This window comes from Furipterus horrens, unplaced genomic scaffold (genome assembly GCF_987537825.1).
Source record: "Furipterus horrens unplaced genomic scaffold, mFurHor1.1.pri manual_scaffold_12, whole genome shotgun sequence".
NCBI lineage: Eukaryota > Metazoa > Chordata > Mammalia > Chiroptera > Furipteridae > Furipterus > Furipterus horrens.
Genome location: NW_028327182.1, coordinates 6,919,772 through 6,945,863, shown reverse-complemented (window position 1 = coordinate 6,945,863; position 26,092 = coordinate 6,919,772). Strand labels below are relative to the sequence as shown.

Below are 26,092 nucleotides of genomic sequence, written 5' to 3'. Positions count from 1 at the left end.
GGGAGGAGGGGTTTCTGGGCCAGGGCACGATAAAGGGACTTCTAGATCAGGTGGCCATAATGCCATTCTAAAGTCACCTTTCAAGGCAGCCAACGGCCCTACCAGTTACTATGAGGACGTCCCAGTTTGATACTTACATATTCTAATGCTAAATTCTTAGCGGTTAATTCTTTAAACTCCTTCATAAACATTTCTTTGAATTTTTCCATTTCATCGGCCAACTTCTTGTTTTCTTCTTCTTTCCATCTATTAAACCCCTTCAGAAGTTCCTCTTTTGTTTGCTGCAATTCATAGCTCTGAAATCATTGTAAAACGTGGCTTTAAAAGTTCTGCTGTGAAACAAGTATGTAAAATTTAAAATCAGCAGGTGCAGCTTCACCTCCAGTGTGGCAGCGACCCTTGCCCATTTCAGTAATGCTTGCAGGTACCCTTCGTATGACGACAGGCCTGTGCACAATGACTGTTACAGACCAAAGGCAACACACATCCTAAATCTTTAACCACACAAATGCAGAGGCCCAGAGTATCAACAGTTCTGTGATCTGCCAACTAATAGAATAGACATGCAATAATACGTAAAATGTAAGTATACTTTAAAAGAAAAAGTCTATTGAGCCTTTCTGGATACCATCTTAATTTGGGTATAATAGACCCATCTCAGCTCCCCAAAATACAAATTTGTATTTGTATAAGCTAAATTCAAGGTGTGGTCAACCAGCCTTTAATTTTTCAATGATCTTCAGGTTTTTTTAACCTAACTAGGGACTTGAACAAACTATATACAAATTCAACCTAACAAACATATACAGAAAGAACACTGCAGCCAACAACAGCTGAATATACTATCTTGTTAAATGCACACAGGAGATACAGCAGGAGAGACCATGTGATTCTCCATAAATTTACAAAGGCAGAAATCATGCAAAGTATATTCTTCAACTACAATGGGGTAAAACCAGAAATCACTTAACAGCAGGAAAACTGGAAAATAAAAATACACGGCTATGGAATAACATGTTCTTAAGCCAACAGGCCAAAGAGAAACTCACTAGGGTGATTAGAAAATACCTGAACACGAATGGAAATTAAAACACAACACACCAAAAAAGGGAAGCTGCCAGTCAGGGCCCAGAGGAAAATCTAGAGCTGTAAATGCCTACATTAAAAACAAAGATCTGCCCTGGCTGGTGTGGCTCAGTGGATTGAGTACCAGCCCGAGAACCAAAAGATCACTGGTTCAATTCCCAGTCAGGGCACATGCCTGGGTTCCTGGCCAGGTCCCCATTTGGGGTCATGTGAGAGGCAACTGATCGATGTATCTCGCACATCGATGTTTCTTTCCCTCTTTCTCCCTCCCTTCCTCTCTCTAAAAATGAATAAATAAACTCTTTAAAAAAAAATAGAAAGAAGGATCTCAAGAGACAAACAGGGTCATTCTAACAATAAAGGTGTCAATTCATCACAAAGATATAAGAATTATAAGTATTTATACAGCCAACACTGAAGCACCTAAGTATATAAAGCAATTATTAATAGGACAGAAAGGAGAAATAAACAGCAATACAATAAAAGGGGACTTGAATACCTTAGTCTCAATAATGGACAGATCATCCAGACAGAAAATCAATAAAGAAAAAGAGAATTTGAACACCACTATACACCAGCCATTTCCAACCTTTTTCATCTCGTGGCGCACATAAACTAATTACAAAAATTCTGCGCCACACCAAAAAATATATATTCTGATATCTGACAAAAATAGGTGTAATTATGACTCATTCACACTGTATGGTTATTGTAGTAGTGACTGTTGTCATTTTTTTATTGGACGATCTAAGGGAAAAGAGGTCAGTGCCCCTGATTAAACAGTCATGTGTTGCATGTTTTAAAAATTCTTGAACTAGACCCGTTGAAAGTCGCTGATGTAGATCAAATGAACCTATAGACAGATACCGAACACCCTGTCCAACAGCGGCAGACACACAGAACATTCTCCAGGACAGACCAGACGTTAGGTCACAAAGTGAGCCTTAACAAATACAAGAAGACTGAAATCATATCAAGCATCTTTCCTGACCACAATGGTATAAAACTAGAAATAGAGTTAACAGGAGGAAAATTGGAAAATTCACAAATACATGGAAATTAAATACACACTCCTGAACAACCACTGGGTCAAAGAAGAAATCAAAGAGGAAATAAAAAATAACTGGAGACAAAAGAAAATGGAAACACAGTGTACTAACTCACGGGACACAGCAGAAGTCGTTCTAGGACAGTCTAATAGCCATAAACACCTTCCTTAAGAAAGAAATCGCAAATAAACAACCTAACGTTACACTTCAAATAACTAGAAAAAGAGAACAAACTAAGCCCAAAGTTAGCAGAGAGATGGAAATAATAGAGTAGACCAAAAAATCAATAAAACAGAGAACAGGAAAATAACGGGGATCAACGAAACTAAGAGTTGGTTTTTTGAAAAGATGAACAAAACTGAGACATCTTTAGCTAGATGAACCAAGAAAGAGAGAGAACACACATAAGATGAAAAACAGAAGAGGAGCCATTACGACCGATACCACAGAGTTACAAAGCATTGTAAGAGACTCTCAGGAACAATGATAAGCCAACAAATTGGACAACCTGCAAGAAATGGATAAAATCCTAAAACATAGCTACCAAGACTAGATCGTGAAGAAGCAGGAAACCTGAACAGACCAGTAAGGAGCAAGGAAATTGAACCAGTAATCAAAAACCGCCCAACAAAGAGAAGCCCAGGACCAGATGGCTTCACGTGTGAATCCTACCCAACACTTAAAAGGAATGGACGCCCACCCTTCCCGACATGCCACTGGGTGGAGACTCGGTACCCTACCTCAGAGACTCTGAGCGTGCGGCTGTGCTGGGAAGCCTCCAGCTGAGACTGGGTGAGCTGCAGCTGCTCCTTCAGCATGGCGACCTCTTTCTGGAGTGTTTCGGTCTGGTCCTTTTTCTTATACTCTGGTGCAACAGAAATATCTGTTAGACTAGGAAACCTGCGCTCAGGAAACCTATCTGAAAACTTACGGGGTAGAGTTCTATTGATAAGACAGAGGAAACTGCTCTTAATCGGGATATTACTTTTGTATGCCACATGAGCCAATTTTTGCTCCTCAGTGTTCATCTGTAGCCCCTTATATTACTGGGTGCTGAGTGATTTTTAGCAGTCTTTCAGCCACTGTGTGTTGAGGTCGGATTATTCCACAGACAGTGTGAAAAGCCTGTTTCAGGGAGCAATAACGGTGACAAAGAATAATCCTGGGTCCTTCTTCAAGATATCTGTGTCAATCAGAGATGGGAGGCAATGGCTGCCACTGCAGGTACCACCCCACTGCAATCTCTGGGGTCACCATCCCTGTGCTCTCACCGAACCCTCCCCCGGCCGCCCCCCACCCCAGGACCCCATCAGCGCTAAGACCAGCAGCGGCTGGGATTTGAAATGCAAACTCGGGCCATAACCGGCCGACGGGGCAAAAACGCGGTCCTGGAAAGTTGTAAGAGGAAGCAACAGGTGAAGGGAGGAGTATTTATGTACATGTACTTACATGCAGATGTACACATGACTGAATGGATATACATGTGTCTGTGAGGGAAGACATGAAAGGTATGGAAACCAAAGTAGAAAGTCAGAACCTCAAAGATGACCTGAAGAGATCATACTCATTTCAGAGGGTGAAGTGCTCTCTGAAGCGAGTATGCGAGAGAACAGAAAATACTGAAACAGAAGAGAGAGAGAGTCAGTTTCGCACTGAAGAATGGGAGATTAATTAAAATAGTTACTCTTTCCACTTTCTCCAATATATTGCTCAACTGTATCCGCAGTCCACGGCTTATAAATGGGATTTTATGCCGTTCGTATGGCTTACACAAAGCTTAGCTATTTCCTAAAGAAATCTATTTACCTGAAATAGGCAGAAATGGAAACAGGTTGGCCCCAAAGGGAGAGGAAAGCAGGCACTGAGGAACAAGTTAGAAGCCCACACATCTAGATACTAAAAATATGTAAGATCATAATAAGAATTTCTGTGGATTACTGCAATGATCTGCAGAATGCTTTGATCTGCTCATGGAGAAAGAGACCTGACAGTCTTGACTTTTGAGAACGTTTAAGCACTCGGAGACCCGGTTCCTTGATAAACCACAGACCCCTTCCCCTCTCCTGCTTCTCTGTTTCTCCCTCTACACACCGGCTAATTCACATCAGTACCCAAACCCACCTGAGTATCTCCCGCATCAAACACAACAAACATGGGCCCCCACCCCCCATTTCCCTGTAGGCAATGCCTCAGGTCTCCGCTCTCCTTCCCAGAAAACACTATTGAAATAAACACCTGTAATGGACATGACCACCTCCTTGCCTGATTCTCGGCTCAGCTCACTCCAGTCAGGCCTTTGTTCCCACTAACCCACTGAAGCTGCTCGGTCAAGGTCACCAACAGCCCGTTCTCAGCCTTCATCTTACTGTGTCTCAGGTACGTTCGACACAATGGACCAAGGTCTCCTTTTTGAACCCCTGATTTCCCTTGGTGTCCATGATAACACACTCCACAGGTTTCCCTCCAGGCTCTTTCCCTGACTCAGCGGCTCCTCCTGAGCTCCTGGAGTTGGGAGAGCCTGGGAGCTGGCCCTTAGCTGTCTCCTCTTCTCTATCTAGATGACCTCATGCAGCCCCGCACAGCGAATGACTCCCAGGCATACATCTCTAGCCTGGGCCTCCACCTTGACCCCCAGGCCCTCAGTCTCTCTACCTGCATGGCTGTTGTATGTGTGACTTAAGGTCACCCACGGCCAACACACAAACTCTATTCTCCTTCCTCCCTCAACCTGCTCCGTGCCCCTAGGCTTCCCATCTCGGTAAACTCACTGCCGTTCACCCAACCACACAGTGAAAAACCTGGGATCGCCTTGGCTTCGTCTTGGCTTCGTCTTGTCCTCTCTTGCTGAGGCACGTCTCTGTGGGCTCTGTGTCTGGAACATACTCTCTGTCTTCACGTCTCCCCTGTTCCTGGTACCCTAGTGCTCCAGAGGCCACCCTCTCCCACCTGGGTGCCCTTGCAGACCCCTCCCTCACTCTTCTACCTGCTCCCACCACTGCCCTTACAGTCTGTTCTCCACCAACAGCTAGAGGGGTCCTTCTCAAGTACAAATTAGATTGTGTGCCCCCCACCCCCTTAAAATCTCTCGTGGCTGCCCATTAGGCTTATAAAAACATCCACATGCCTGCCCAGAGTGTTCAAGACCCCATGGGACCTGGCTCCTTTCTCTCCAATGTCACATGTCACTGCCTCACTCGCTCTCACTCCACCAGCTTTCTACCTGGTCCTCACACACACTGCCCGGCACACCCCTCCCACCTCTCCCAGAGTTCCCCTTGCCTGGGGTATTCACGTCTCTGATGGTCCCCCGACTGGGGCCTCCTTCTCACTCTGGTTTCTGATCAAACATCACCTCCTCGGTGAAGCCTGTGCCAATCACCCGGCATCACTGTCCACCCCATTCTCCTGATTTATTTTCTTCCTTACATTTACCCCACTTTAAGAGAATCACTCATTCATTTACGTGTGTTTCCTCCTCCCCTCCTATTAGAACGTAAGAGCCATTAGAATGCAGGATGTTGTCCGTTTCCCTTGGGGCTGTATCCCCGGCCCTTTGTGCAGTGCCTGGTACCTAGCAGGAGCTCAATATTTACTTCACAAGTGGACGAGGGCCACAAGACCATGTCTTGCTTTAAAAAAAAGAAAACGCTACCAGCAAGAAAACGACCCCTTAAAGTTGAGCTTGTGACTTACCAAGGTGAGAATCTTCGGGATGGCGGCGCTGAACGTGACTTTGGAGAAAGGCTTGATTCATAAAGGCCTTGTCACAGTAATGGCACTGAAAAAGAGAGAGGAGCAAGTCACAGCAGCTGTGATGCGTGTCCCTCCACCTAAGCTCAATTAAAATTCAGGTATCCGAAACACTAAAAAGACAAATAGAAAACAAGGGGGTTCTTCCCACACTGGGCACAAGGCAGTGGAAACTATCACTCGACAGTTCGGGTGGCCCATTGCGGTGCCTTCTGGAACCTCCGGTGCTGTTCCCAGGAGGCTGGGGGCACCCAGCCCACCACCACCGACTCGTTGGGACGCTCCAGCAATGCCAGTGTCTTTCTGTCTCTCGGGCTGGTCCCCTGCCTGACCTTCCCCCAACCTTCCAGGGACTCCTTCTTCACAGTCAGGATGGCGTTTATGAAGCATTTTTCATACCGAGGGAGGGTGGCCCGTTCTCATGGAGGTCTTCGAGGAGGGCCCTTCCGCCTATCACGGTCCCAGCCTGTCGCCTTATTTTCACCTTTTTACATCTTCGCAGTTATCAACCATATTTTCACGCTGATGTATTTCTCTTGTCTGAAATCTCCTGCCTGATCCCTCTATGTTCCTGAGGGACTCCTGTCTACCCGATTCACAGCTTTGTCCCCGGAGCCCAGCATTCGTAAGTGATTAAGCAAAATGCTCAGAAACATTTGGCCTCCTAAAATGATTTTACTGAAAAAAGAAAACATCAATTCCACCAAATCACTACTTTCCACTTAAACAGTGATTCAAAATATACATAGAAATTCACCTTATTTCATTCATATCCTCATTCCTAGATTACTCTGACGTAAATCTTGGATATTATATATTCCATTCGTCAATATTTCAGAATTTATCTCTAAGAGAACTTTCTCTAACACAATCATAATATCATTATTCCACCTTTTAAAATGTGAATATTAATTCCTTAGCAGTAACACATACCCAGCCATTTAGTTTTTTCCCCCAATATTTCACACATTGTCTTAGAAAAAAATTTATAGTTTGTTTTCAGTCAGGACCTAAATAAAGAACGCGTTTTGCAATAAATTGTTATGTCTCTCAATTCTCTTTTAAGTCTCTATAGCTTGCCCCTTTGTCCTTTTTTTCCTTCAATTCTTTGGCTGAAGGAACTGAACATCTGTCCTGCAGAATTTCTCAGTTTGGATTTCACTGTTTCATCTCCATGGTGCACCTGACATGTTCCTCTATTCATGTGCCGCCTTCCTCTTAGCCAGTATAATCGCATCAGAACTTCAGATTCTAGTGTCCCGGAAAATGAACGTTATGCATATTTCTCAGCATTGCACTTCAGAGAATCTTTAAAGAATCTTTGCAGCCTTCCCTGCTCATGGTGAATGTTCTGGCTGCCCACACTGACTCAGATGCAAGTGTGAGCTCTAGAACTATGCACAGCATGGGGGAAGAAAATGATGGGAAACCCTAGGTGTAACTTTTAATTTCTAAAAAAAAAAAAAGAATATATATATATAAGCTATTTGAATAATACAGAAGAGTCATGTGCTCAGGATAAGAAAGGGTTCCTATTCCAAAAAGAATAGACTGACATTTGACTAAGTCAAAATGAAACCCTGCTGGACGACAGAAAACACCAAAACCAATCTAAGAGATTTACAGTTTCTGGATCGGCACGTAGGGAGCTTGACAATCACCACTCCATCCTAACAAGTTCAAAGCTGAACAGACTGAAAAATCCCTCTTCTTGCATTTGTAAGAAAGAGGAGGGCCCAGGGCAGAGCCCTGCCCCAAGCTTGGAGAGACGGGGATCACAGCTTACTACAGCTGAAACTCTCAACAAAGGTCCCCACAGGAACCAGTGCAGGGTAAGAAAACCTAATGTGTAACTGACGATCTGATGGAGGCGCAGAGTGGATGGTCTGAGTGTTGAAAACACTCAGCTTGATAAAGACTACCTACAAAAACCAACATTTCCACTGAACCTACCCAGAGCTAGGTCCTGTTACATCGTGAATTTTTTAAATTTCTATGGCCACCGCTTTATGAAAAGAAACCAAAGCTCAGAAAAATTGTTACGACATTATTAGTTGCATATTTTAACCTCTGTTTCTCTGACTGCAAAATGCACGCTTTTTCTACTCCTCAATGCTCATCTCCAACTCCAAGGGGCTGAATAATTGGAAACAGTAACAAAAATTAGGTGACAGATTCCAAAACCTGCCTCTTCCAATATCTTCCAAAAGCTGCTGGAGCACAGAGAGGAATCTGAGGCTTCCAGCTCTGAAAATGAAAGATCTTCTTAGAATGAGTCTACCCTGTTATGATGTACTAGTATTTTTAAAATGTTTAACTTAAAAATAAATTTGAGCCCTGGCTGGTGTGGCTCAGTGGATTGAGAGCCGGCCTGGGAACTGAAAGATCGCCAGTTTGATTCCTAGTCAGGGCACGTGCCTGGGTGGCAGGCTAGGTCCCCAGTGGGGACATGCGAGAGGCAACTGCTAGATGTATCTCCCACACATCGATGTTTCTCTCCCTCTCTTTCTCCCTCCCTTCTCCCCTCTCTCAAAATAAATAAATAAAGTTAAAAGAAAAGAATTTTAAAAATCATTTTAAAAAAATAAATAGGACTTCCGGCCAAGATGGAGGCCTAGACAGACACCGTGGGTCTTCCTCTGCAACTAAGAAGGAATACAACTACCTCAAATAGAGACAACCAGAAATTCCAGAAAATCAGGCTGCATGGAAGTCCAACTAACAAAGATATAAAAAAGAAATACTCATCCAGACAGGTAGGAGGGGTGGAGCTGGCATGGAGAGGATGCGGTGTCGTGGTGGCGGCAGTGGCAGGCCAGCGAAAAGTGCAGTCACATGTTTTAAAAAGTCAGGCGGGACACCTGGGGGAGCGCTCTCAGCTCCTCACCCTACAGCAAAGATCACGGTCCCAGCACCAGGGAAAACCAAGCCTCATTGCTTCTGACTGTGCAAACCAGTGGGGGTTGGGGCAGAGGCAGACACTGCCTGTCTCTCAGCAGAGTCCACTTGTTTAAAGGGCCCACATGGTCCTAGAATGTCCATAGACCCACCCACTCTGGGGGCGACAGCCGGGGCAGCAGATGGAGGGGCGCCAGTCCCATACGGAAGTAGGAGAGGTACCTGGAAAAGGGGTGAGTGCTGAGCAAGTGGCATTGTTCCCTCTCTGATCCCTACTCCCACACACAGTGCCACAACCTGGTGAAATGGGTTGCCCTATACTGACGAATACCTAAGGTTCTGCCCCTCACAACGTAACAGGAGCAACAGGTCTACCTAAGACACAGAGGCAAACAAACACAGGAGCCTATCAAGATGAGGAGACAGAGAAGTATGGCCTAAAAGGTGGAACGGATCAAGGTTCCAGTGGGAGACTGAAGCGATGAAGAGATAGCCAACCTAACAGACAAGGAGATAGCCAACCTAAGAGATGTAGAGTTCAACACACTGGTGATAAAGATGCTCACAGGCTTAAGAGACATGCTTAAGTAGGGCAAATGCATAAGGGAAGAAGTGAAGGCTATGCTAAATGAAATGAAGGAAAATCCACACAAAACCAATGATGAAGGGAAGGAAACCAGGGTTCAGATCAACGATTTGGAACATAAGGAAGAAAAAAACAGTCAACCAGTACAGAATGAGGAAACAAGAATCGAAAAAAGGAGGAGAGGCTTAGGAACCTCTGGAACAACTTTAAACGTGCCAACATCCGAATCATAGGAGTGCTAGAAGGAGAAGAAGAAGAGCAAGAAATTGAAAGCTTATGTGAGAAAATAATGGAGGAAATCTTCTCAAATCTGGCGAAGAAAATACATATACAAGTCCAGGAAGCACAGAGAGTCCCAAACAAGCTAGACCCAAAGAGGACCACACCAAGACACATCATCAATAAAATGCCAAAGGTGAAAGATAAAGAGAGAATCTTAAAAGCAGCAAGAAAAAAGCAGAGAGTTACCTACAAAGGGGTTGCCTTTAAGACTATCAGCTGATTTGTCAAAAGAAACTTTGGGGGCAAGAAGGGACTGGCAAGCAATAGTCAATGTGATGAAAAGCAAGGACCTACAACCAAGATTACTCTATCCACCAAAGCTATCATTTAGAATGGAAGGGCAGATAAAGTGCTTCCCAGACAAGGTAAAGCTAAGAAAGTTCATTCTTACCAAGCCATTATTTTATGAAACGTTAAAGGGACTTATTTAATAAAAGGAAGATCAAAACTGTGAACACTAAAATGACAACAAACTCACAACTATCAACAACTGAATCTAAAAAATAAAAACAAAATTCAACTAAGCAAACTAAAATAGGAACAGAATCATAGGTATGGGGATCATTTGGAGGGGTATCAGCTGAGAGGGGGAAGAGGGAGAAATGGGGAAATGGTGCAGGGATTAAGAAGCATAAATGGTTGGTACAAAATAGACAGGGGGAAGTTAAGAATAATATAGGAAAGGGTGAAGCCAAAGAACTTATATGCATGACCCATGGACATGAACTAAGGGGGATGAGATTGCTAGAGAGAATGGGGGTCCTGGGCAGAGGGGAGCAAAGGGAAAAAAAATGGGAACTACTGTAACAACATAATCAATAAAACATACTTCAAAAATAAATAAATAAATAAATAAATAAATACATTTGATAGTCAGATCCTTGGTACACACAGGCCTTCATACACGGCCACCAGACTTCACCAGCTATTGGAGGTCTCTATTGAAACACAAATTCATGACTGTATGCTAAAGTCACATGACTTTTAAAACAAAATCAATTGTCTTCCTATAAATTAGGCCAAATATCCTCAGCTTATAAAACTGGAGTTTCACCGGGTTTCCAGTTGGGGGCACACAAGAGGCAACCACACATTGACGTTTCTCTCCCGCTCTTTCAAAAAACAAACAAAAAATCACCCTGTAGTTTCAATGATTACAACACGTCGAACCCCAGCTAGCTAGCTTATGTGCCAACTATTCTTAGCACTGGTCTTTTGACTACCCCTCCCTGAATCACTGATTGTTACAGCATCAGTAATATGACCTCTGGCCTTCTTTTCTACGCCCCTACTCTATGATGCACTCCTAAAAAAGGCCTGAGGATTTGCAAAGAGATCATAGGCAGTCACAGCTCAGTACTGGAAGCCGGTGCAGAAGTCAGCATCCATAAGTCAGAGGCTATTTACTGAGCCTTCCTCAGGCTTTACCTGTAATAGCTCATGGGATTCTCAGAACCCCCTGGAAAGGTACCTACTAGTAAAGGCTCATTTTCCTGATGCGGAAACTGAGGTTTAGAGGTTAAATGACTTTCAGAGCAGAACAGCTAGGATCCCAAACCAGGCAGAGTTCTCTGGAATTGTCACCCTCAAGTGCCCTTCCTGATCAGACTCCATAAAGAGACAGTGTCAAGTCACTTAACAGAGGGCAGAGTGCACCTATACTACACGGGAATAGGTGGCCTGGTCCCTCCTACCTCTTCTCTATCACACCTGTGCCCCCAGACAGCTAACACTGTCATTAAGAGTCACTCGTTTCATAAAACTGAACCATTGCCTTTTTATCCTTATATATTATTCACATTTGAAAATCTTTATTTACCAACAGCCATTTCTATTGTAATCAGAAGGATGAAAGTGTTTATAAATGTAAAATTTCTATATATTGCAGGTTTTAACATTTCACTAAATGACTACCACTCTTTAGTAAGATAAACTTTAAAAAAAAGTTTAAATACACTTATGGTATTCATTGTATAAGACATATTTATAAAGAGCCAATTCAGCACTATTTATCAATATTTAGATTCTAAATAGCATTTATGAAACAAACAGGCCATTAGCAACATCAAGTATCATTTGACAATTATACCTCAGGGTTGTGTACCCAAAGCTAAACACTAAGCCTTTCTAACTGTTTTTTCCCAACTGTTCACTTCTTTTAAATATACTTCTCTCAGTCCTCCTGTTGGGTCAGTCCTAGGCACTATTAACCCCTCCATTTTCTGTGCCATATACCCAGTTCTCTGTATTCACTATTACCTAAATCCACAGAGACCTTTTAAGCCATATTTAGATAAATAACTAGAATGTAAGGGTGTGAAGTCAATCCTGTCCATCTGTTGCTTACTTCCGTATCTTTATCTAACATTATTGATACTTTTTGCACTTCCTTCACTTAATTGATAAAAAAGATACATACAGTGACTTGTTACATTAAAATAATTACAATATTTACCTTGGGTTCAAAGTCCAACCCATAATAGTTGGAGCTTAACAACAGAAAAGCAACACTTTAAAATTTTTAAATTGCTGTTGTTATATTAGTGATTGTTCTTGTTCTTAGGAAATATGAACCTTCACATATTTAGGAATCTGTGATTTACTGTCAAGTGATTCGATAATATTTATGGAGGCAGAGGAAATAAAGCAAATATGGTAAATGTTAATTGGTGAATTTGGTTGAAGGGTAGGTACATGGAAGTTGTTTTTTTTTCTCTCACTATTTTTGCAACTTTTCTAGAAACTTGTAAAGACTTTGAAAGAAAAAACTAAGAAAAACCCACCAATGTAATCATTCCGGACCTTCTGGGGGCCACCTCAATAGCAATTTGCACATGGTTTATTTTTCATTACACTGATCGGAAGGAAACAGCGTCCTAAACAGCCAGAACTTACAGGACTTAAATCAAGCCCTGCAGACAATGTTACTTGTTTAATCATTAATCTCAAGGTAGTCTACAGAAGGTAATGAACCATGTCACCTGCTGGTTAAAATTATTGTTTTGGTGAATTTAAGCGCTCTCTCCCTTCTTATTTACGGGACAAATCTTAAAAACGAAACAAAACAAAAACGGCGACATAAACGGCTCTCCAGGTCCCGGCCAGCGGGAACTGAGCTCTTTGGGGGGTTCTGAACCGTCACCGCGACGCAGCTTCCCACCTGGTAACAGCTGGCCTTGGCCTCCATCATCATTTGCTGCGTGGAGATCATCTTTTTCCTGCGCTTACACTCCTCCTTGAGGAACTTGATCTCCCCGGCCTGCTTGGCGAGCAGCTCTTTGCTGCGCTCGTAGTTGGCCAGGCTCAGGCGCAGCCGCTCCTCCACGCTGTGCAGCTGCGACGTGAGGAACTCCTGCGAGTGCATCAGGTACTCGATGGAGAGCTGCGCCAGGCGGATGAGCTTCAGCAGCACCGGGTCCACCCCCGACTGGCAGTGCCGGCACTTCTCGTCCTCCAGCTTGCAGAAGGTGATGTTCATGATGTTCTCCTGCAGCGTGAGCACGTCCACGGCCCCGGCGACCTTGTCCACGTCGATGGCGCTCAGCCGCCGCCAGTCCACGCTCTCCAGGCGCGGCCGGAACTGGAAGAACGGCAGGGGGCCCGAAGCCGCGCTGGGCGGGTAGCAGGCCATGGCGGCCGCCCCAGTCGCGGGCCCTGCGGGGGCTTCAGGCCCCTCGAGGTTGTTGGCGAGGGGGTAGTAGACCTGCTGATGGAAGGGCTGTGGGAAGGAGACACGGACCGGCAGCTGTGAGTCCCGTGCGCCCCACCCCCACCGCCGCGCCCAGCCTGGCCTCCGCAGGCGGGTGTCCCGGGTCCCAGGGCCTCTTACCATGCTTGGATGCTAACCGGCCACCTCTGCCGGCATCGGAGAAGACGGCTTCGTCTCCCGGGCCCCAGCTGCCTCCTGCCTCCGGAACCGTTGCCGCCCCAGTCCCCGGCAGCAGGCAAAGGCAAGGTCCCAGGAGGCGGGCGCAGCGGGCGGCGGCAGCAGCAGCAGCAGCGCGTTTAGGCCGTTGCTATGGCAGCGGCCCAGACGCCCGTTCGGGGAGCAACGGACGCCGGCGGCCCGCCCCCCCGCGTGGTCAGCGCGCGCCCAGGGCCCTGCGGAAGCAGAGAAGACTTCTTGCACCAGCCTGAGTGGACACACCCATCCACCCAGGGGAGTTACCTCCTGAGCGCCTGCTTCCCGGGGCACCACCCTCCCTGGCCTTTGGGCAGGACCAGCCAGGCCCCTACAGCGCGGGGACCCACATCCCCCCTGGGACCTTCCGGACCCAGCTGCCATCCTCTGGTAATTCACTACTATTCTCTCCTTAGGCGTTGAGATCAGAAATATCTGTTATCCTCTCTCTTTTTTTTTAAACACAACTCAGAGAACATTAAGGAATAAAATTATGTAAAATTACACGGGAGATGGACTGCTGAAAGGCACAGACACTCTGGGGTATAATAAAAATGTTCTATATTTTGTTTCATTGATTCCCTGGGCAGATACATTTGACAAAATCTATCGAATTGCACGCTGAAAAGGGTGCATTTTGCATATGATACCTGAATAAAGTGTTTAAAATTAAATTCGTAGGGTAGTTAATTCTCTTCGATGGTAGGCTTTCTAAATTTATTACATGAAATGTACTTTTTTAAATGGACTTTCCCTCTATGGGTTGGCCACCTAAGTGAACATTCTGATAGAAGTACAAACCAAAAAAAGTTCCCCAAATATTTAATACCTTTTTGTTTTTCAAAAAATATATACTTTCAAAATGTGAAGGTAAAAAAAAGAAAATGCATGGAGGGGAATTCATCAGCTTTACCATAAAGTTTTACCGGGCCCTGGTAAGTATGTACCTTACAAACTTGTGTGGGAGCTGCATTCTCTCTCCCTTTTTTTGGAGAGGCTAATAAATTTCTAGCAGCAACTTATAGACCTCAGGCCTCTCATTCTTGGGGTCTTCTGAGGGCTGCCTGTGGCTACCACAGAGATCAATGAGCTGAGGAAAAGCCAGCCATTCCTCAATCCACAGGGGGAGTCTCAGCTTGGACCAACCATCAGGAAAACTTTTGTCTTTCCTAACAGCCAAAGAACAGAGAAGAAAGAAAAAGACATTTCAGAGTAACCAGAAACACAGCTGTAATATCAGATATTTTTACCACTTTCCAGAGAATGTAATTAGAAATAAGCTTAGGTAAAAGCAACCAGGAAACAAGCATGCACTTAATATGACTTCATAGGAACCATACACCTAAATAACGTTGAATGGAACTTTGGGGGGGTCAAAGAGCTATTACGGGTTCACAGCAGCCGGCATACAAGTCTGAGTCTTCCATTCACTTGCTGCCTGACCTAGAACGAGTTCTGTCGGCCTTGGGCCTCAGTTGTCCTATCCGTTTATAGGCGTCAGTGTACCGACCTGGCAGTTGTGTGAACTGTGGGCTCCATCCACTGGGCTGCAGGGTCCGCGGGAACAAGGACGGGGGTCTGTCCTGCTCACCGTTATATCCCCAGCACCTAGCATTGGACAGATAGGCGGAGAGGCCTTAATAATTTGCTGAGCGAACACGTGGATAAAGAACGATCAAATGAATTAGGCGTTTAAAGTCAATGTCAGTTCCCAGCCCTGATCCCTTTCTGTGCCTCTGGCCGAGTAGGAAGATTCACCCGCGCTCTGGGACCAAGCCCTTGGGGCTGAATGTGGGAGACTGTCGGCACGTCCCCACTGCGGTCCCGGGAAGACGCAGGCGGCCCGAGACACCCATCTCCGTTCGCCGCCGCCACCCTGGCCCCGAGCGCCGCGGGAGCGGCCGCTATCGCCCCTGGATGGAATCTTGTTCGCAAGATGGCGGGAACTGTAAAGAAGGGGGCACGCTTTCCCGTTCCCTCCGTCCCCCATCCCCAGGCAGGGCGGCCGGCGGGGCGCACCGCGGCGCCGGCTCCCGAACCCGCAAAGACAAAGGCCAGAGGACGCGGGCGCCACTGGCGCCGCCTCTTTGAAGGCAAATGCGAACAGGGGCTGCGGCAGCCAGGCCAGCGGGGTCTGCAGCGCCTCTGCTCACGGCCAGGAGAAGCGCGAGGAGGGCCCGGCTTCCCCGACACCAAGATGCCCAAGGGCGCCTTGCGCATCCCAGGCCTTGGCTCACCCCAGCTGCGCGCTCCTGGGCGGGCGCCGGGCGCTGCAGGCGGATGGGGGCGACACTGGGGACCCCAGACCCCAGGCGCACTGCTAGTGCAGGCAGGCAGGCCGACGGAGGCCTAGGCGCAGCCAAGCGGGAAGCAGCTAGCCGGCTCCTTCCAAGGTGCAGGATGAAGCCTGTCTGGTCTGGGCAAGTCGTGGCGAGGAAGGCCGCCTGGCGCTGCTCCGGGCCCTCCCAGACTCCAGGCCGCTGGCGCCTCTGGGTTCCCCCACCCCCCTCCCGCCCCCCTCCCCTCCGCGATCCTTCTCCGGCCTCCTCTCCCGGCGTCCCAGCTCCTCTGGCAGCTGGGCGGGACCTTGCACATCCAGACTGCAGCGCTAAAATGCGCTCCTCCAATCCGGTCCTTGGTGCAGACACGTGGTGCCGGGGCTGCGCTAGCTGGTGTGGGATCCTCTCCCCTGCAAGGCTTTGCAAAGAGAAACCGTACTCACTCAAACCCTCAGGGTGGACTGGCCTTCAGCTAGCTAATCGAATATAGGGGTTTTACATAAACTCACTTCCAAGAAGAGACTTTTTTTTTAAATCACAGAAATCTGCAAATGCAAGGGACCTTGAAGAAGCGGTCTAGTGCTGCCCTGAATTTCAGTGACGTGGAAAACGGATTAGGCACGTTGCAAGTGAAGCACACACGGTTTTAAACACACATAGGTTTCGGCACCTCTTGGTTATGCCCATTGTAGGGGGAGAGGCGTGGGTCTCTGTGGGTAGAAAGTTCCATGGTGCGGGGAGAAGAAAGTCGTGAATCAAGAGTAGTGTGACTATTTACTTAACCTGAAATTGGAACACATGGGCAATGGGGCAAAGTCACATATTTTAAAATAATGAGCAATCCAGAAATTTGGCATTTTAACCGCCATGAGGTTGCATCAGATTGAGACGTCTGAATGCATCTTTTGCAAAATCTTAGCGTCTGCTGTAGCAAAAATTGTTCTTCAATTAAGAAAGAGTAACTACAGAATTTTTGCTGGATGACAACAGGTTACTGGTTACTTGTGCTTTGCCCTGAGTCACCTTTGTACATACTCCATTTAGCACGATTTGACAAACGTGGCAATACCTCACTAAGTATTTATGTTGAATTCCATGCTTTAGTTTTTACTTGAAATCCTAAGGCCTAGGACAGCCTTAGTGGGATTTTTAAATTTGTCTAATTTTTAAATGCTTAAATTTGACAGGGAATCCAAGATCATTCTAAAAATCCTCTAAAGCGGTATGGCGAAGATTTCTAGATAGAAATTCCAGGCACTAAGAAGTAGATAAGGTTAATGCCCTTTGGGGGTGTGTGTGTGTGTGTAAGATGATTGCTTATTTAACTCATCCAGATAGTAGTAAGCTAGTGGTTTTCTTTTCCCATACACTGTCAAAAAAAAAAAAAAAAAAAAAGATAGCAACCAACACAGCAATAGCCATTGAATCAAAAAGTATACCTATTTTTTGTGAGGTTGGCAAAAAGTAAATTTTTTGGTGTGCTACAGAATCTTAGTAATTAGTTTATTGATATGTACCAAGAGATGAAAAAGGTTGAAAATCACTGCACAAAGGCAAAGTGAGAAGATTGCAGTTGATTTATGAATAACTTCCAATATCCAAACTGATCTACGGCTAGACTTCAGTTATGTAAGAATAAGAAGACTGCTCAAAATAGTTCAGCATGTCTAGGTTTATGTCTTTTCTTTCATTTGGGTGTAAATATTTTGCTTTGCCCCTTAGTTTTCAAGGAAAGAACTTTTATAATGAATTCAGTATTTTTTTAGCTGATTTAATTGGATGAAAAGTTTGTCCACACCTGAGCCAAGATGTATCAGCAAATCAGGCTGCCCTTTGAGATCAATACTAGAGGTGACAGTCACAGTCAGTAGAACATCAGAAGGTGATCTGATAAAAACAAAACAGAACACTTTGGGGAATGTCAAGGTGGGGTGAGACAAAAGCACCTGAATGCTGTTAGGACAGGGAACGAGTCCACTCCGAAGGCATTCTGTGCTTGCTGAATTGAAAGGATCTAGGAATTAAATATATCCCAGTGTGTTCAAGTATCCTTCTAAATTCATTAAGGAAATGAAAATGTTCATTTTTTATGGAAGATCAAATACAAAAAGAAATTGCAGTGTAATTTGCAAACCCAAATTGAGAGAGGCGCTCTCCAAAATAGCTGGCCTCTACTCATCAAAAGTGTCAAAGTCATAAAAGACAAGGGAAGACCAAGGTATTGTTTCAAGTTAAGAGAATTTAAGAAACATGGCACCGGAATACAACTCATGATCAAGGATTTTCACTTTTCATTGAGGACATTATTGAGATAAATGGCAAAATTTTAATAAAATTTGATACCAAGAGTATTGAGTATTATACTAATATTATTTTCCCAATTTTGATGGCTGTATTGTGGTATTGTAAGAGAATATTTTGTTTTTAGGAAATCCACGCTGAAGTATTTAGGGAGACAGACTTCCAAATAAATGAGAGAGGGAGAGAATAATGAAACAAATGCAGCAGTACAGCAAACTGGGGTCTGGATGAAGGGTCTAGGGAGATATTTTGTATTAGCTTTGTAACTTTTTTTTCCTATAGGCTATATCAATAAATTGGTCTCGTTTAAAGGAAGGCCAGAGGATGCAGCATGGGTCTGTAGGGCAGCTCCCTGAAGTTCTTAGGCACCCAAGACTTTTCCCGCTCTCTGCTGCCACCTTGGATGTCTCCTGCTGCCTCCTTGTGGTAGAAACTGCTGCGGCCATCTGCACAGTATCCTCAATCCAGGAGACTGCATGGAGAATATCTTGGTAACACCTAAGTGTCAAATTGTTAAAATTAAAAGTTAGGATAAACAAGTGATATGTATAACAACATTTCTTGGTAAATGACATTTTGATAATTATATGAGCTGTCATCACTGGAGCTCTAGAGGAGGGGTAGTTAACCCCTCCTCACACACATAGCACACACAAGCTCATGCAGCTTCAGTAGGACAGAGGGCTGGAGGTCCAGGGTCAGAGGGTATGTGCTCAGGACTGTGCCCACTGGCAGTGCCAGGGGACTTAGGCCAGGGGCTGCCCCCATGGCCCACCCAAGCCACTAGGCTCTTACCCACTATTTGCGAAAGACTGCAGATCAGTGTCAAGTGTGCAACTGGCCTGGAGGAGCTCACCCTGGGGACTTACCTGGGGGCCTTTGTCCCCCTGGATCTGGGGAAGCCATGAAGTCCCTCCTTGGGTGGGTGGGGTAGTGTGGGGGCTTTCTGCACAGCCTTTATGCTGGGCCTGGGGACACCCCGATGAAGAGGAGTTAAGCCTAGCTGAGTGTTCCCTCTTCCTGATGGATGCCTTGCTCTCCCAGCTTGCAGTCTGGTCCATGAGCTCTGCGCTAGCAAGGAGACGGCCACCATTCTGTGCAGCTGCTGGGCTCAGCTGGACGCCCCGCTCTCAGCTGGCTTCCACCACAGTGGTCACTGCTCGGGGCTCCTCTGTCCCCTCGAATCCCTAGTCCTCCATGACATGGACCCCCAACCCAGGCAAAGGTGAACCTTTTCTATTTTTGTCCTCTTGCCAGTAGGTCTTTCCAGAGCCTAAACAGCTATTAAAAATATTTTAGGCTATACTTTCGTATTGTAATTAAAAGAGTATTTAACTGAATGAAGGTAACCTGATCACTCACTTGGTCCTACTCCCATCTATCCCATTTATTAGGGCAGAAACACAGGGCACATTGGTTTGCGTCCCTCCATCTCTTCCGTAACCGTCCTAGTTCAAGCTACCATCATCTTTCCCTGGCCCACTGTGATAGCGTCCTAACTGGGCACGTGCCTGATGCTACAATCTGCTCTTCACGCAACAGCCAGAGTGATCTCCTTTAAGTCTAAATCCAATAATGCCAGAATTCTGCTTAAAACCCTCAGATGGCTTCCTCTTTTTATGAGAATACATTTAAAACACCCTTTTAATAGCCTAATTTCCATTCTTAGGACTTCTTTAGCTTTGCTTTTATTCTTAAGACCGGAATCACCAGCAGCATTCTGGTGATGATTCATGGCCTCTAATTTTCTTTGTTTACAAGTCTTTCCTCACTAGATTTAGCATTTTTATTGGCTGCCTTGACCACTGTACATCATGTAGGGGATGTCTTCACTGACTTCTGGTGGACATTAAAATCATCTGCTGCTTCTGTCATTAATATCACCCGCAATGTCAAAAGGAACAGGGCAAACCAAATAAAAAAATAAATAAATAAAATCCCAAGGAATTTCCAAAGAGAAGTTTCTTCCATTATTCTGTTAGGATGAATTTGTATAACGCTTTATAATTTACAAGAACCTTTACACTTCATGATACCTCAAAACAAATCTTTGAGACAATCAGGATCATACCCACTTTACAGATGAAGGTAATTTAGATAATTGCCATGGTATGGGATTACATTTATTGGACCTGAATCCTCTGCATTTCACATATACAGTATTATACTGCTTTCCACCATAACTAATCAGGGACTTGGGTTATTGTTGTTTACCCTCAAAACCACTTCCTTTGCACTGGTTCCCTTTAGGATCGAAGCCTTTCTGCTTTTACTTTCCTTCGTGCAACTTCAGGAAACCACAAATTCACCTACGCTATTGGGCTGGCCAGAGTTTTTTTTTTTTTCCCCCCTAAGATGGCTTTAGTGGCGCTTAGTTGTCTTTAACTTCATTTGAAACAGTATTCTTAGACTGTATTGTGGCAGCTGTCACATCAGCATGTATTTAAAAAAAAATCAAAATTGGTTAATTTTTGTGTAGCCATTTTAATATTAAAGATGGAAGAAAATACGGGCACTTTTGGCATAGTATGCTTTATTATTTTAAGGAAGGTAAAAATGCAACTGAAACACAAAAAAAGATTTGCGCCCTGTATGGAGAAGGCGCTGTGACTGATCGAAGGTGTCAAAAGCGGTTTGCAAAGTTCTGTGCTGGAGATTTCCCGCGGGATGATGCGCCGCGGTCGGGCAGGCCGGTTGGAGAGCGCTCAGATTGAGACGCTGAGAACAACCGATGCTGTACCCTGCGGGAGCTAGCCGACAAACTCCAAACATCCAAATGAATAAAGTTAGTGGTGAAAATGGAAAGTGTGCCTTTTCTTTTATGGCAACAACTGAACAGACTCTGTGGCCGACCCGACCTCTACAATTCAGGAGTTCTTCTAGAGTGTGACGGAGCACCAGGGTAGCGAACACCGACTCACCCGTAGTTTGCACTTGACGACGCTTAACGCAGAAAAGCACCACCGTTTCCGGTATGGGAACCGCCACGGGTGTCTCGTGTGCGCGTCGGGGCGCCAGACGGAGTGGCTGTGAACAAACAACGCCAGGTTAAGTGACGGGAACTTCTATCTTGTTCCAGCGCTTATCGCTTCTGCTGACTCTCTCCCGATGAGCCCGAGATACAAAAACCCCTTCTAACAGCTCTTTTATTTTTACTTTTTCTTACGGCTGCCGCTGACCACACTCTCAAGGGCCGCTTGCTCCCTCTGGGCTGCGGTGCCTCCCTGGCTGCTGCTTCCCACCGCCGTCCAGGATGCTGCTCTTCTGCGGCCACGCGGGCCCCTGGGCAGCCGGGCTGCGGGTGGGCTCCCAAACTCCCACGCCATCCTCATCCAGCGCCGCGGGTCGCCAGTGCACTTCTCTCTGGTTGTCGCCGATACTTCGGCCTCCGTCGGCTCCCCCAGCTTCTCCTGAGCGCGTCTCTACAGCTCGCCAGGGAGCAGGCTCTGTGATGTCCCGGGTTCCCCGGTGCATCCCGAGCCCTCACTTCCGGAGGCTTTAAAGCTCCCCTCCGCCTTCCCGGAACGAGGTTTCGCCCTCTCATCCCGGACGCTGCGGCTTTACCTTCCTCTCCGAACAGCACACCGGAAAACCTCGAATTGCTGACGTCCTCCGGCTGCAAACCCGGCGCGCCGACAACGACTCCAAAACACCCTCGCAGCGCGCGCATGCGGACTCGGCGGCCGCCACCCGGCTCGCTGCCTGCCTCCCGCCCCGCCGCACTACGGCCGTTCCGAGGGGCCTGACAGCTCCGCCGCGGCCCGACGCAGCCTCGTCTCGTGCTTCCACGTTATCCTATCAGAGGCGGGGCGGGACGATGGCCTCCGCAGCCTATCAGCGCGAACCACGACCCCGGCGAGCCCAGTGGAAGCCCGTCTAGGGAAAAGGCGATTGGACGATGGCGGCGCTTGGGCGTAGCGTCGCCTGGGCCCCGCCCACCGCTGCCTGCCTCTGGTGGGCGCCAGCTGCCGCTTAGGCCCGAGCAAGAGGCGACTTCCGGGGGGCGCAGCTGCAGCCTGAGCGCCGGCGGGGGCTCGTGAGCCCCGCTCTCCTGCTTTTTCTCACCGCCGCGCCCTCGGACATGGTGGCCCCTGGCTCTGTCACCAGCCGACTGGGCTCGGTGTTCCCCTTCCTGCTTGTCCTAGTGGACCTGCAGTACGAAGGTAAGCCCTGCCCTGCCGTGGCGGGAGGAGCGGGCGCCGGGGCCAGGTCCCCAGGCACCTCCCCGCCAGCGCCGGGCGTGAGCCCCGGGACGGCCGGGGCGGCGGGCGAGAGCTGGGACTCCGCGTCTCGGCCTGGGCCCGAGCCCGCCGCGGGGTCGGGGCCGGCGCTCGGTCCAGGGTTGGTTTGGGGAAGAAGCGCCTGGACCAGCGGCTACGGTGCCGGGACGGGATCTGGAGTGCGGAGCCGCTCCGAAGGGGTCCGAGCAGGCGAGGAGAGGAGGGCCCCGGGCAGCGACTTCTGGGGCGTCCTGGGACGCGGAGACTGGAGCGGCTGTCGGGTCCGGCCTCGCTTGGGACCCTCGCTTGGCGACTGGGGACCCTGCGGGCCAGCGGTGCTGGGAGGAGGCGGCAAAGGTAGCCAAAGGGGAGGCTCCTCTCGCCCTGCAGCCCCGGGGGCGGCGGGAGGGAGCGGGTCCGCCGAGTGGCGCGGAGGGGACAGAGCTGACGGCTACAAGTGACTGGCCGTCCCACTATCACACTGCGCCTGCGGAGAAGTTGTCAGGCTGGTGCGTCCAGGAGCCGGTGCTGGAATTCCAGCGCCCGCAGGGCCCGGCGCAGGGTTCCCGGCTTCACCGCTCCCAGCCTGGCGTCGTTCCGTGTAGGGCTGGCGTTCCTTTTGGGAGTTCTCCGGCCTGGGGGCGGAGATGGGGGTGGGGGGGGGGGAAGTCCCCTTAAAAAGATACGAACGTTTGCGTGTCGCTGAAGCCCCGCAGGTTGGAGTGTTGGCTCCTCTTCACGGAACGGCGATGTAAAACGCGGGGCTGTCCTACTGGAGAGACCAGCGGAGGAAGAGTTAGGGCTGGAAGTGCCGGTTAACTAACGCTTCTCGCTCGGTTACCGTGCGAAATAATCGATGTGATGGGACGTCAGACGCACGGATCTCTTTTCATTACCAGGCAAAGGGCTAGTAACTGGTTAAGGAGGTAACACGAAACATTTCGATACGAATGAGACTATTAGACAGTGGATGAGGAGCTGAAGCTGGGAATTGTTTCTGGTAAAATCCCCTCAAAGTTCTAAACTTAAAAAAAAAAGCAGTACTTTCTAGTTTTTAGGTCTCATGCATGGCAGTGGTTTGTTTTGATTGTTTTGGCTCCCCTAATGACTATATATTTCTTGAACCGAAAGTCAGAACCTGTATCAGGACAACATCGGGACAGAATTTGACTGTGAGGCTGCCCTAGAAAACCTAGGGCATTTGCATTTGAATGCCTGGACCACATTAATATGGGTCAGGTATTCCAGTTCTCTTGCATTTCCTAGTGCTCAGCCTGGTCTTCCTCAAATGCAGCATTTGTGTCCTGTTTCTGTTAAAGATTTATTCTGGCCAATTAAGGGAAAGTGGTCTATATTCTGTTTAATGACAGTCGTTTTAAGTTGTAAAAGGTGCACACTTTTGTATGATTTGCTTTTCCCACTAGCTTTTGGATGACCATTTTAGAATTGCCGTGCCGTATGTGATTCTGTAGGATTCTAAGAGTTCATTTCCACCCTGCGATATTTTCCACTTTCCGTAAGAAAAAACCTGATTGGAGTGCTTTTCTGTATAGGAAGCGTTGGTGACATTTGTCAGAGTGCCAGAGTACTGTCGTCTTTAAGAGTATTGCCTTCATAAAGTAGCAGGGACTTGGTACAGGTGATAGGGACGAAAGGAAAATGATCTTAAATTTATTAAGGTCTGCTGTGTGCCAGGCACCTTTCTGTAAAGCAGTCTCTTATTTATGGAGCTATGTGATACTATTCCTACTTTACAGATGAAGAAACTGAGGCTCCAAGATTAATTAACATGTATAAGGTCAAATAGCTGTTAACTCTAAGATCCTTAAGTTGAATCAAGTTATTTTGACTCTGAAATTAAGTGGTCAACAGCATCATGTGGGCCTAATCATTTCTAAGTGGTGGCAGCTGAGAAAAGTCAGAATTTTTTTGCTTGTTTGCTGCCATCAGTAATGAATAAAAAGGTGACTTCCTAGCATATTTAATATAGCAGTTCTCTGCCTTGCATGTGCATGAGGATCTCACCCTGGAGGCTTTTAAAAACAGAGTTCAGGTCCCCACTCCCAGCATTTCTGAGTCAGTAGGTCTGGGTGTGAGCTGAAGTTCTGCATTTATAAAAGGAAGTCCCCGATGAGAACAACTGATGTAGTACATCATGTAGTGGAGTTACATTAGGTGTCTGCTATGTACTGGGCACTAATTTTGGTGATGGGACTTTGGAGATAAGAATCGCGGACTGGATTAGCAAACTGTTAGCTCCTGTTTTCCCAAATATTAAATTCCGTGTCTGGGTTCAGTGGCCTCAGAGTCCTTTGGAGGCATTCATGTCTGCAGGAGGCCCCCTCTGTGCCCGAGGCCTGGAGAAGGAAGAAATAGGGGGACGGCTTAAGAAGAGTGAATGTGAAAGAGTTCCCTAGGATGCGGAGTGTCACCAATAATTAGCTTAGTTGGCCTAGTTTTTTCTGACTTAAAAAATTCATCTTTTTTCCCCCTGGGCTTTTCTGTTACTTGCAACCCAGAGGAAAAAATATGTAATATTTTTATGACTTGAAAGTTTCAGTACCCTCTTTCAGAAAGATCTTTGAAAGGGGGACATCTAAGGCACTAGATTAGGGATAGAATTTTTAGAGCAGAAAGAAAATTTTAGCAGAATCTCCTTTAGTATTCTCATGTTGCAGATAAGGAAGCTCTTAATTCTTTGCTAATGGTTTGTTCTGTTTGGTGACTTGAGTAGGAACAAAGCCTGGGGACCAAACCTCCTTTTATCTCTTTTTTCTGTCTTAACATGCTACCTGGATTCAAGGTTAGTACAGTATCCACAAAGCAATAAACTTGATACACCACAAAAAATACATGATCATATCAATAGATGCAGAAAAAGCATTTGATAAAGTCAAGCACCCATTTATGATAAAAACTCTCAGCAAAGTGGGAACAGAGGAAATATATCGCAACATAAGAAAGGCCACATAGGACCGACTCACAGCTGGTATCATACTCAATGGGCAAAGACGTCAAGCATTTCCCTTAATCAGGAACAAGACAGGGATGTCTGCTTTCACCGCTCTTACGCCACATAGTATTGGAAGTCCTAGCCATAGCAGTGAGACGAGAATAAAGAAGAGGCATCCAGATTGGAAAGGAAGAAGCAAAACTGTCATTGTTTGCAGATGACATGATACTGGATATAATAGAAAACCCTGAAGGTCCCGCTAAAAGACTGCCGCAACCATAGTGCCTTTTGGTGAGGTATGAATAGTGAAGAACTCATGGTGTTTGTTGTCGAGTGCACAGACCACTTGGTGGGTATAAGACATGCTCTGTGAAGCATTCGTGGCCTCTTCCCTCCTTTGTCACTTCAGATTTAGTGGTTTGTCACGTAGTTATTCCCTTATAAACACCCTTTCATTTCCTGGCCCCCGTATTGTTCGTTTCACTCACACTGACTAAACCCAGCGTGGCCGCCAGCTTGTCTGTTGTCCTTCAGAGCTGGGCATGGGTGGAGGGAAGTGGTCTCATCTGAAGCATGTAATCTCAACCTCAATGTCAAACGTACACACTTAATACTGCCGACATCCCTCCAGTTCCCTTGCATGTCTGTCTTGAATATCAGTAGTTCAGACCTTTTCTTCTTTCCTAAAATCTCTGATTTAAACTCCCCCTTTTCTCTCTTCCTTTACCTCATTCTTTTAGACCTCGTCTTTATTGAGAAAATTCACTAGCCGACTTGTATCTGTAGC

At 46.6% G+C, this 26,092-nt stretch overlaps 2 protein-coding genes and 1 long non-coding RNA gene across 3 annotated transcripts in view; 1 reads left to right on the top strand and 2 right to left on the bottom strand.

Annotated features, from left to right (window-relative positions):
- DZIP1 (DAZ interacting zinc finger protein 1) overlaps positions 1 to 13,936 on the bottom strand; it is a 52,350-nt gene extending 38,414 nt beyond the window's left edge. The window contains exons 1-6 of the mRNA XM_090258824.1: positions 13,903 to 13,936; positions 13,505 to 13,752; positions 12,812 to 13,369; positions 5,829 to 5,913; positions 2,876 to 3,000; positions 138 to 296 (exon numbers count right to left, since the gene is read on the bottom strand). Of these exons, the coding sequence (XP_090114950.1) occupies positions 138 to 296; positions 2,876 to 3,000; positions 5,829 to 5,913; positions 12,812 to 13,369; positions 13,505 to 13,752; positions 13,903 to 13,936 (1,209 nt within the window). The remainder of the gene's footprint in view (positions 1 to 137; positions 297 to 2,875; positions 3,001 to 5,828; positions 5,914 to 12,811; positions 13,370 to 13,504; positions 13,753 to 13,902) is intronic.
- Positions 13,937 to 14,504: 568 nt separating this feature from the next.
- Positions 14,505 to 15,881, bottom strand: LOC149995859 (uncharacterized). The gene is made up of 3 exons (XR_016507497.1): positions 15,790 to 15,881; positions 15,063 to 15,160; positions 14,505 to 14,721 (listed from the first exon to the last, which is right to left on the bottom strand). It is a non-coding gene; the product is annotated as an uncharacterized LOC149995859 (long non-coding RNA).
- A 6,182-nt stretch (positions 15,882 to 22,063) lies between these two features.
- Positions 22,064 to 26,092, top strand: part of DNAJC3 (DnaJ heat shock protein family (Hsp40) member C3) — a 34,659-nt gene continuing 30,630 nt past the window's right edge. The window contains exon 1 of the mRNA XM_090258053.1: positions 22,064 to 22,295. Coding sequence (XP_090114179.1) covers positions 22,214 to 22,295 — 82 coding nt within the window. The 5' untranslated portion in view covers positions 22,064 to 22,213. The remainder of the gene's footprint in view (positions 22,296 to 26,092) is intronic.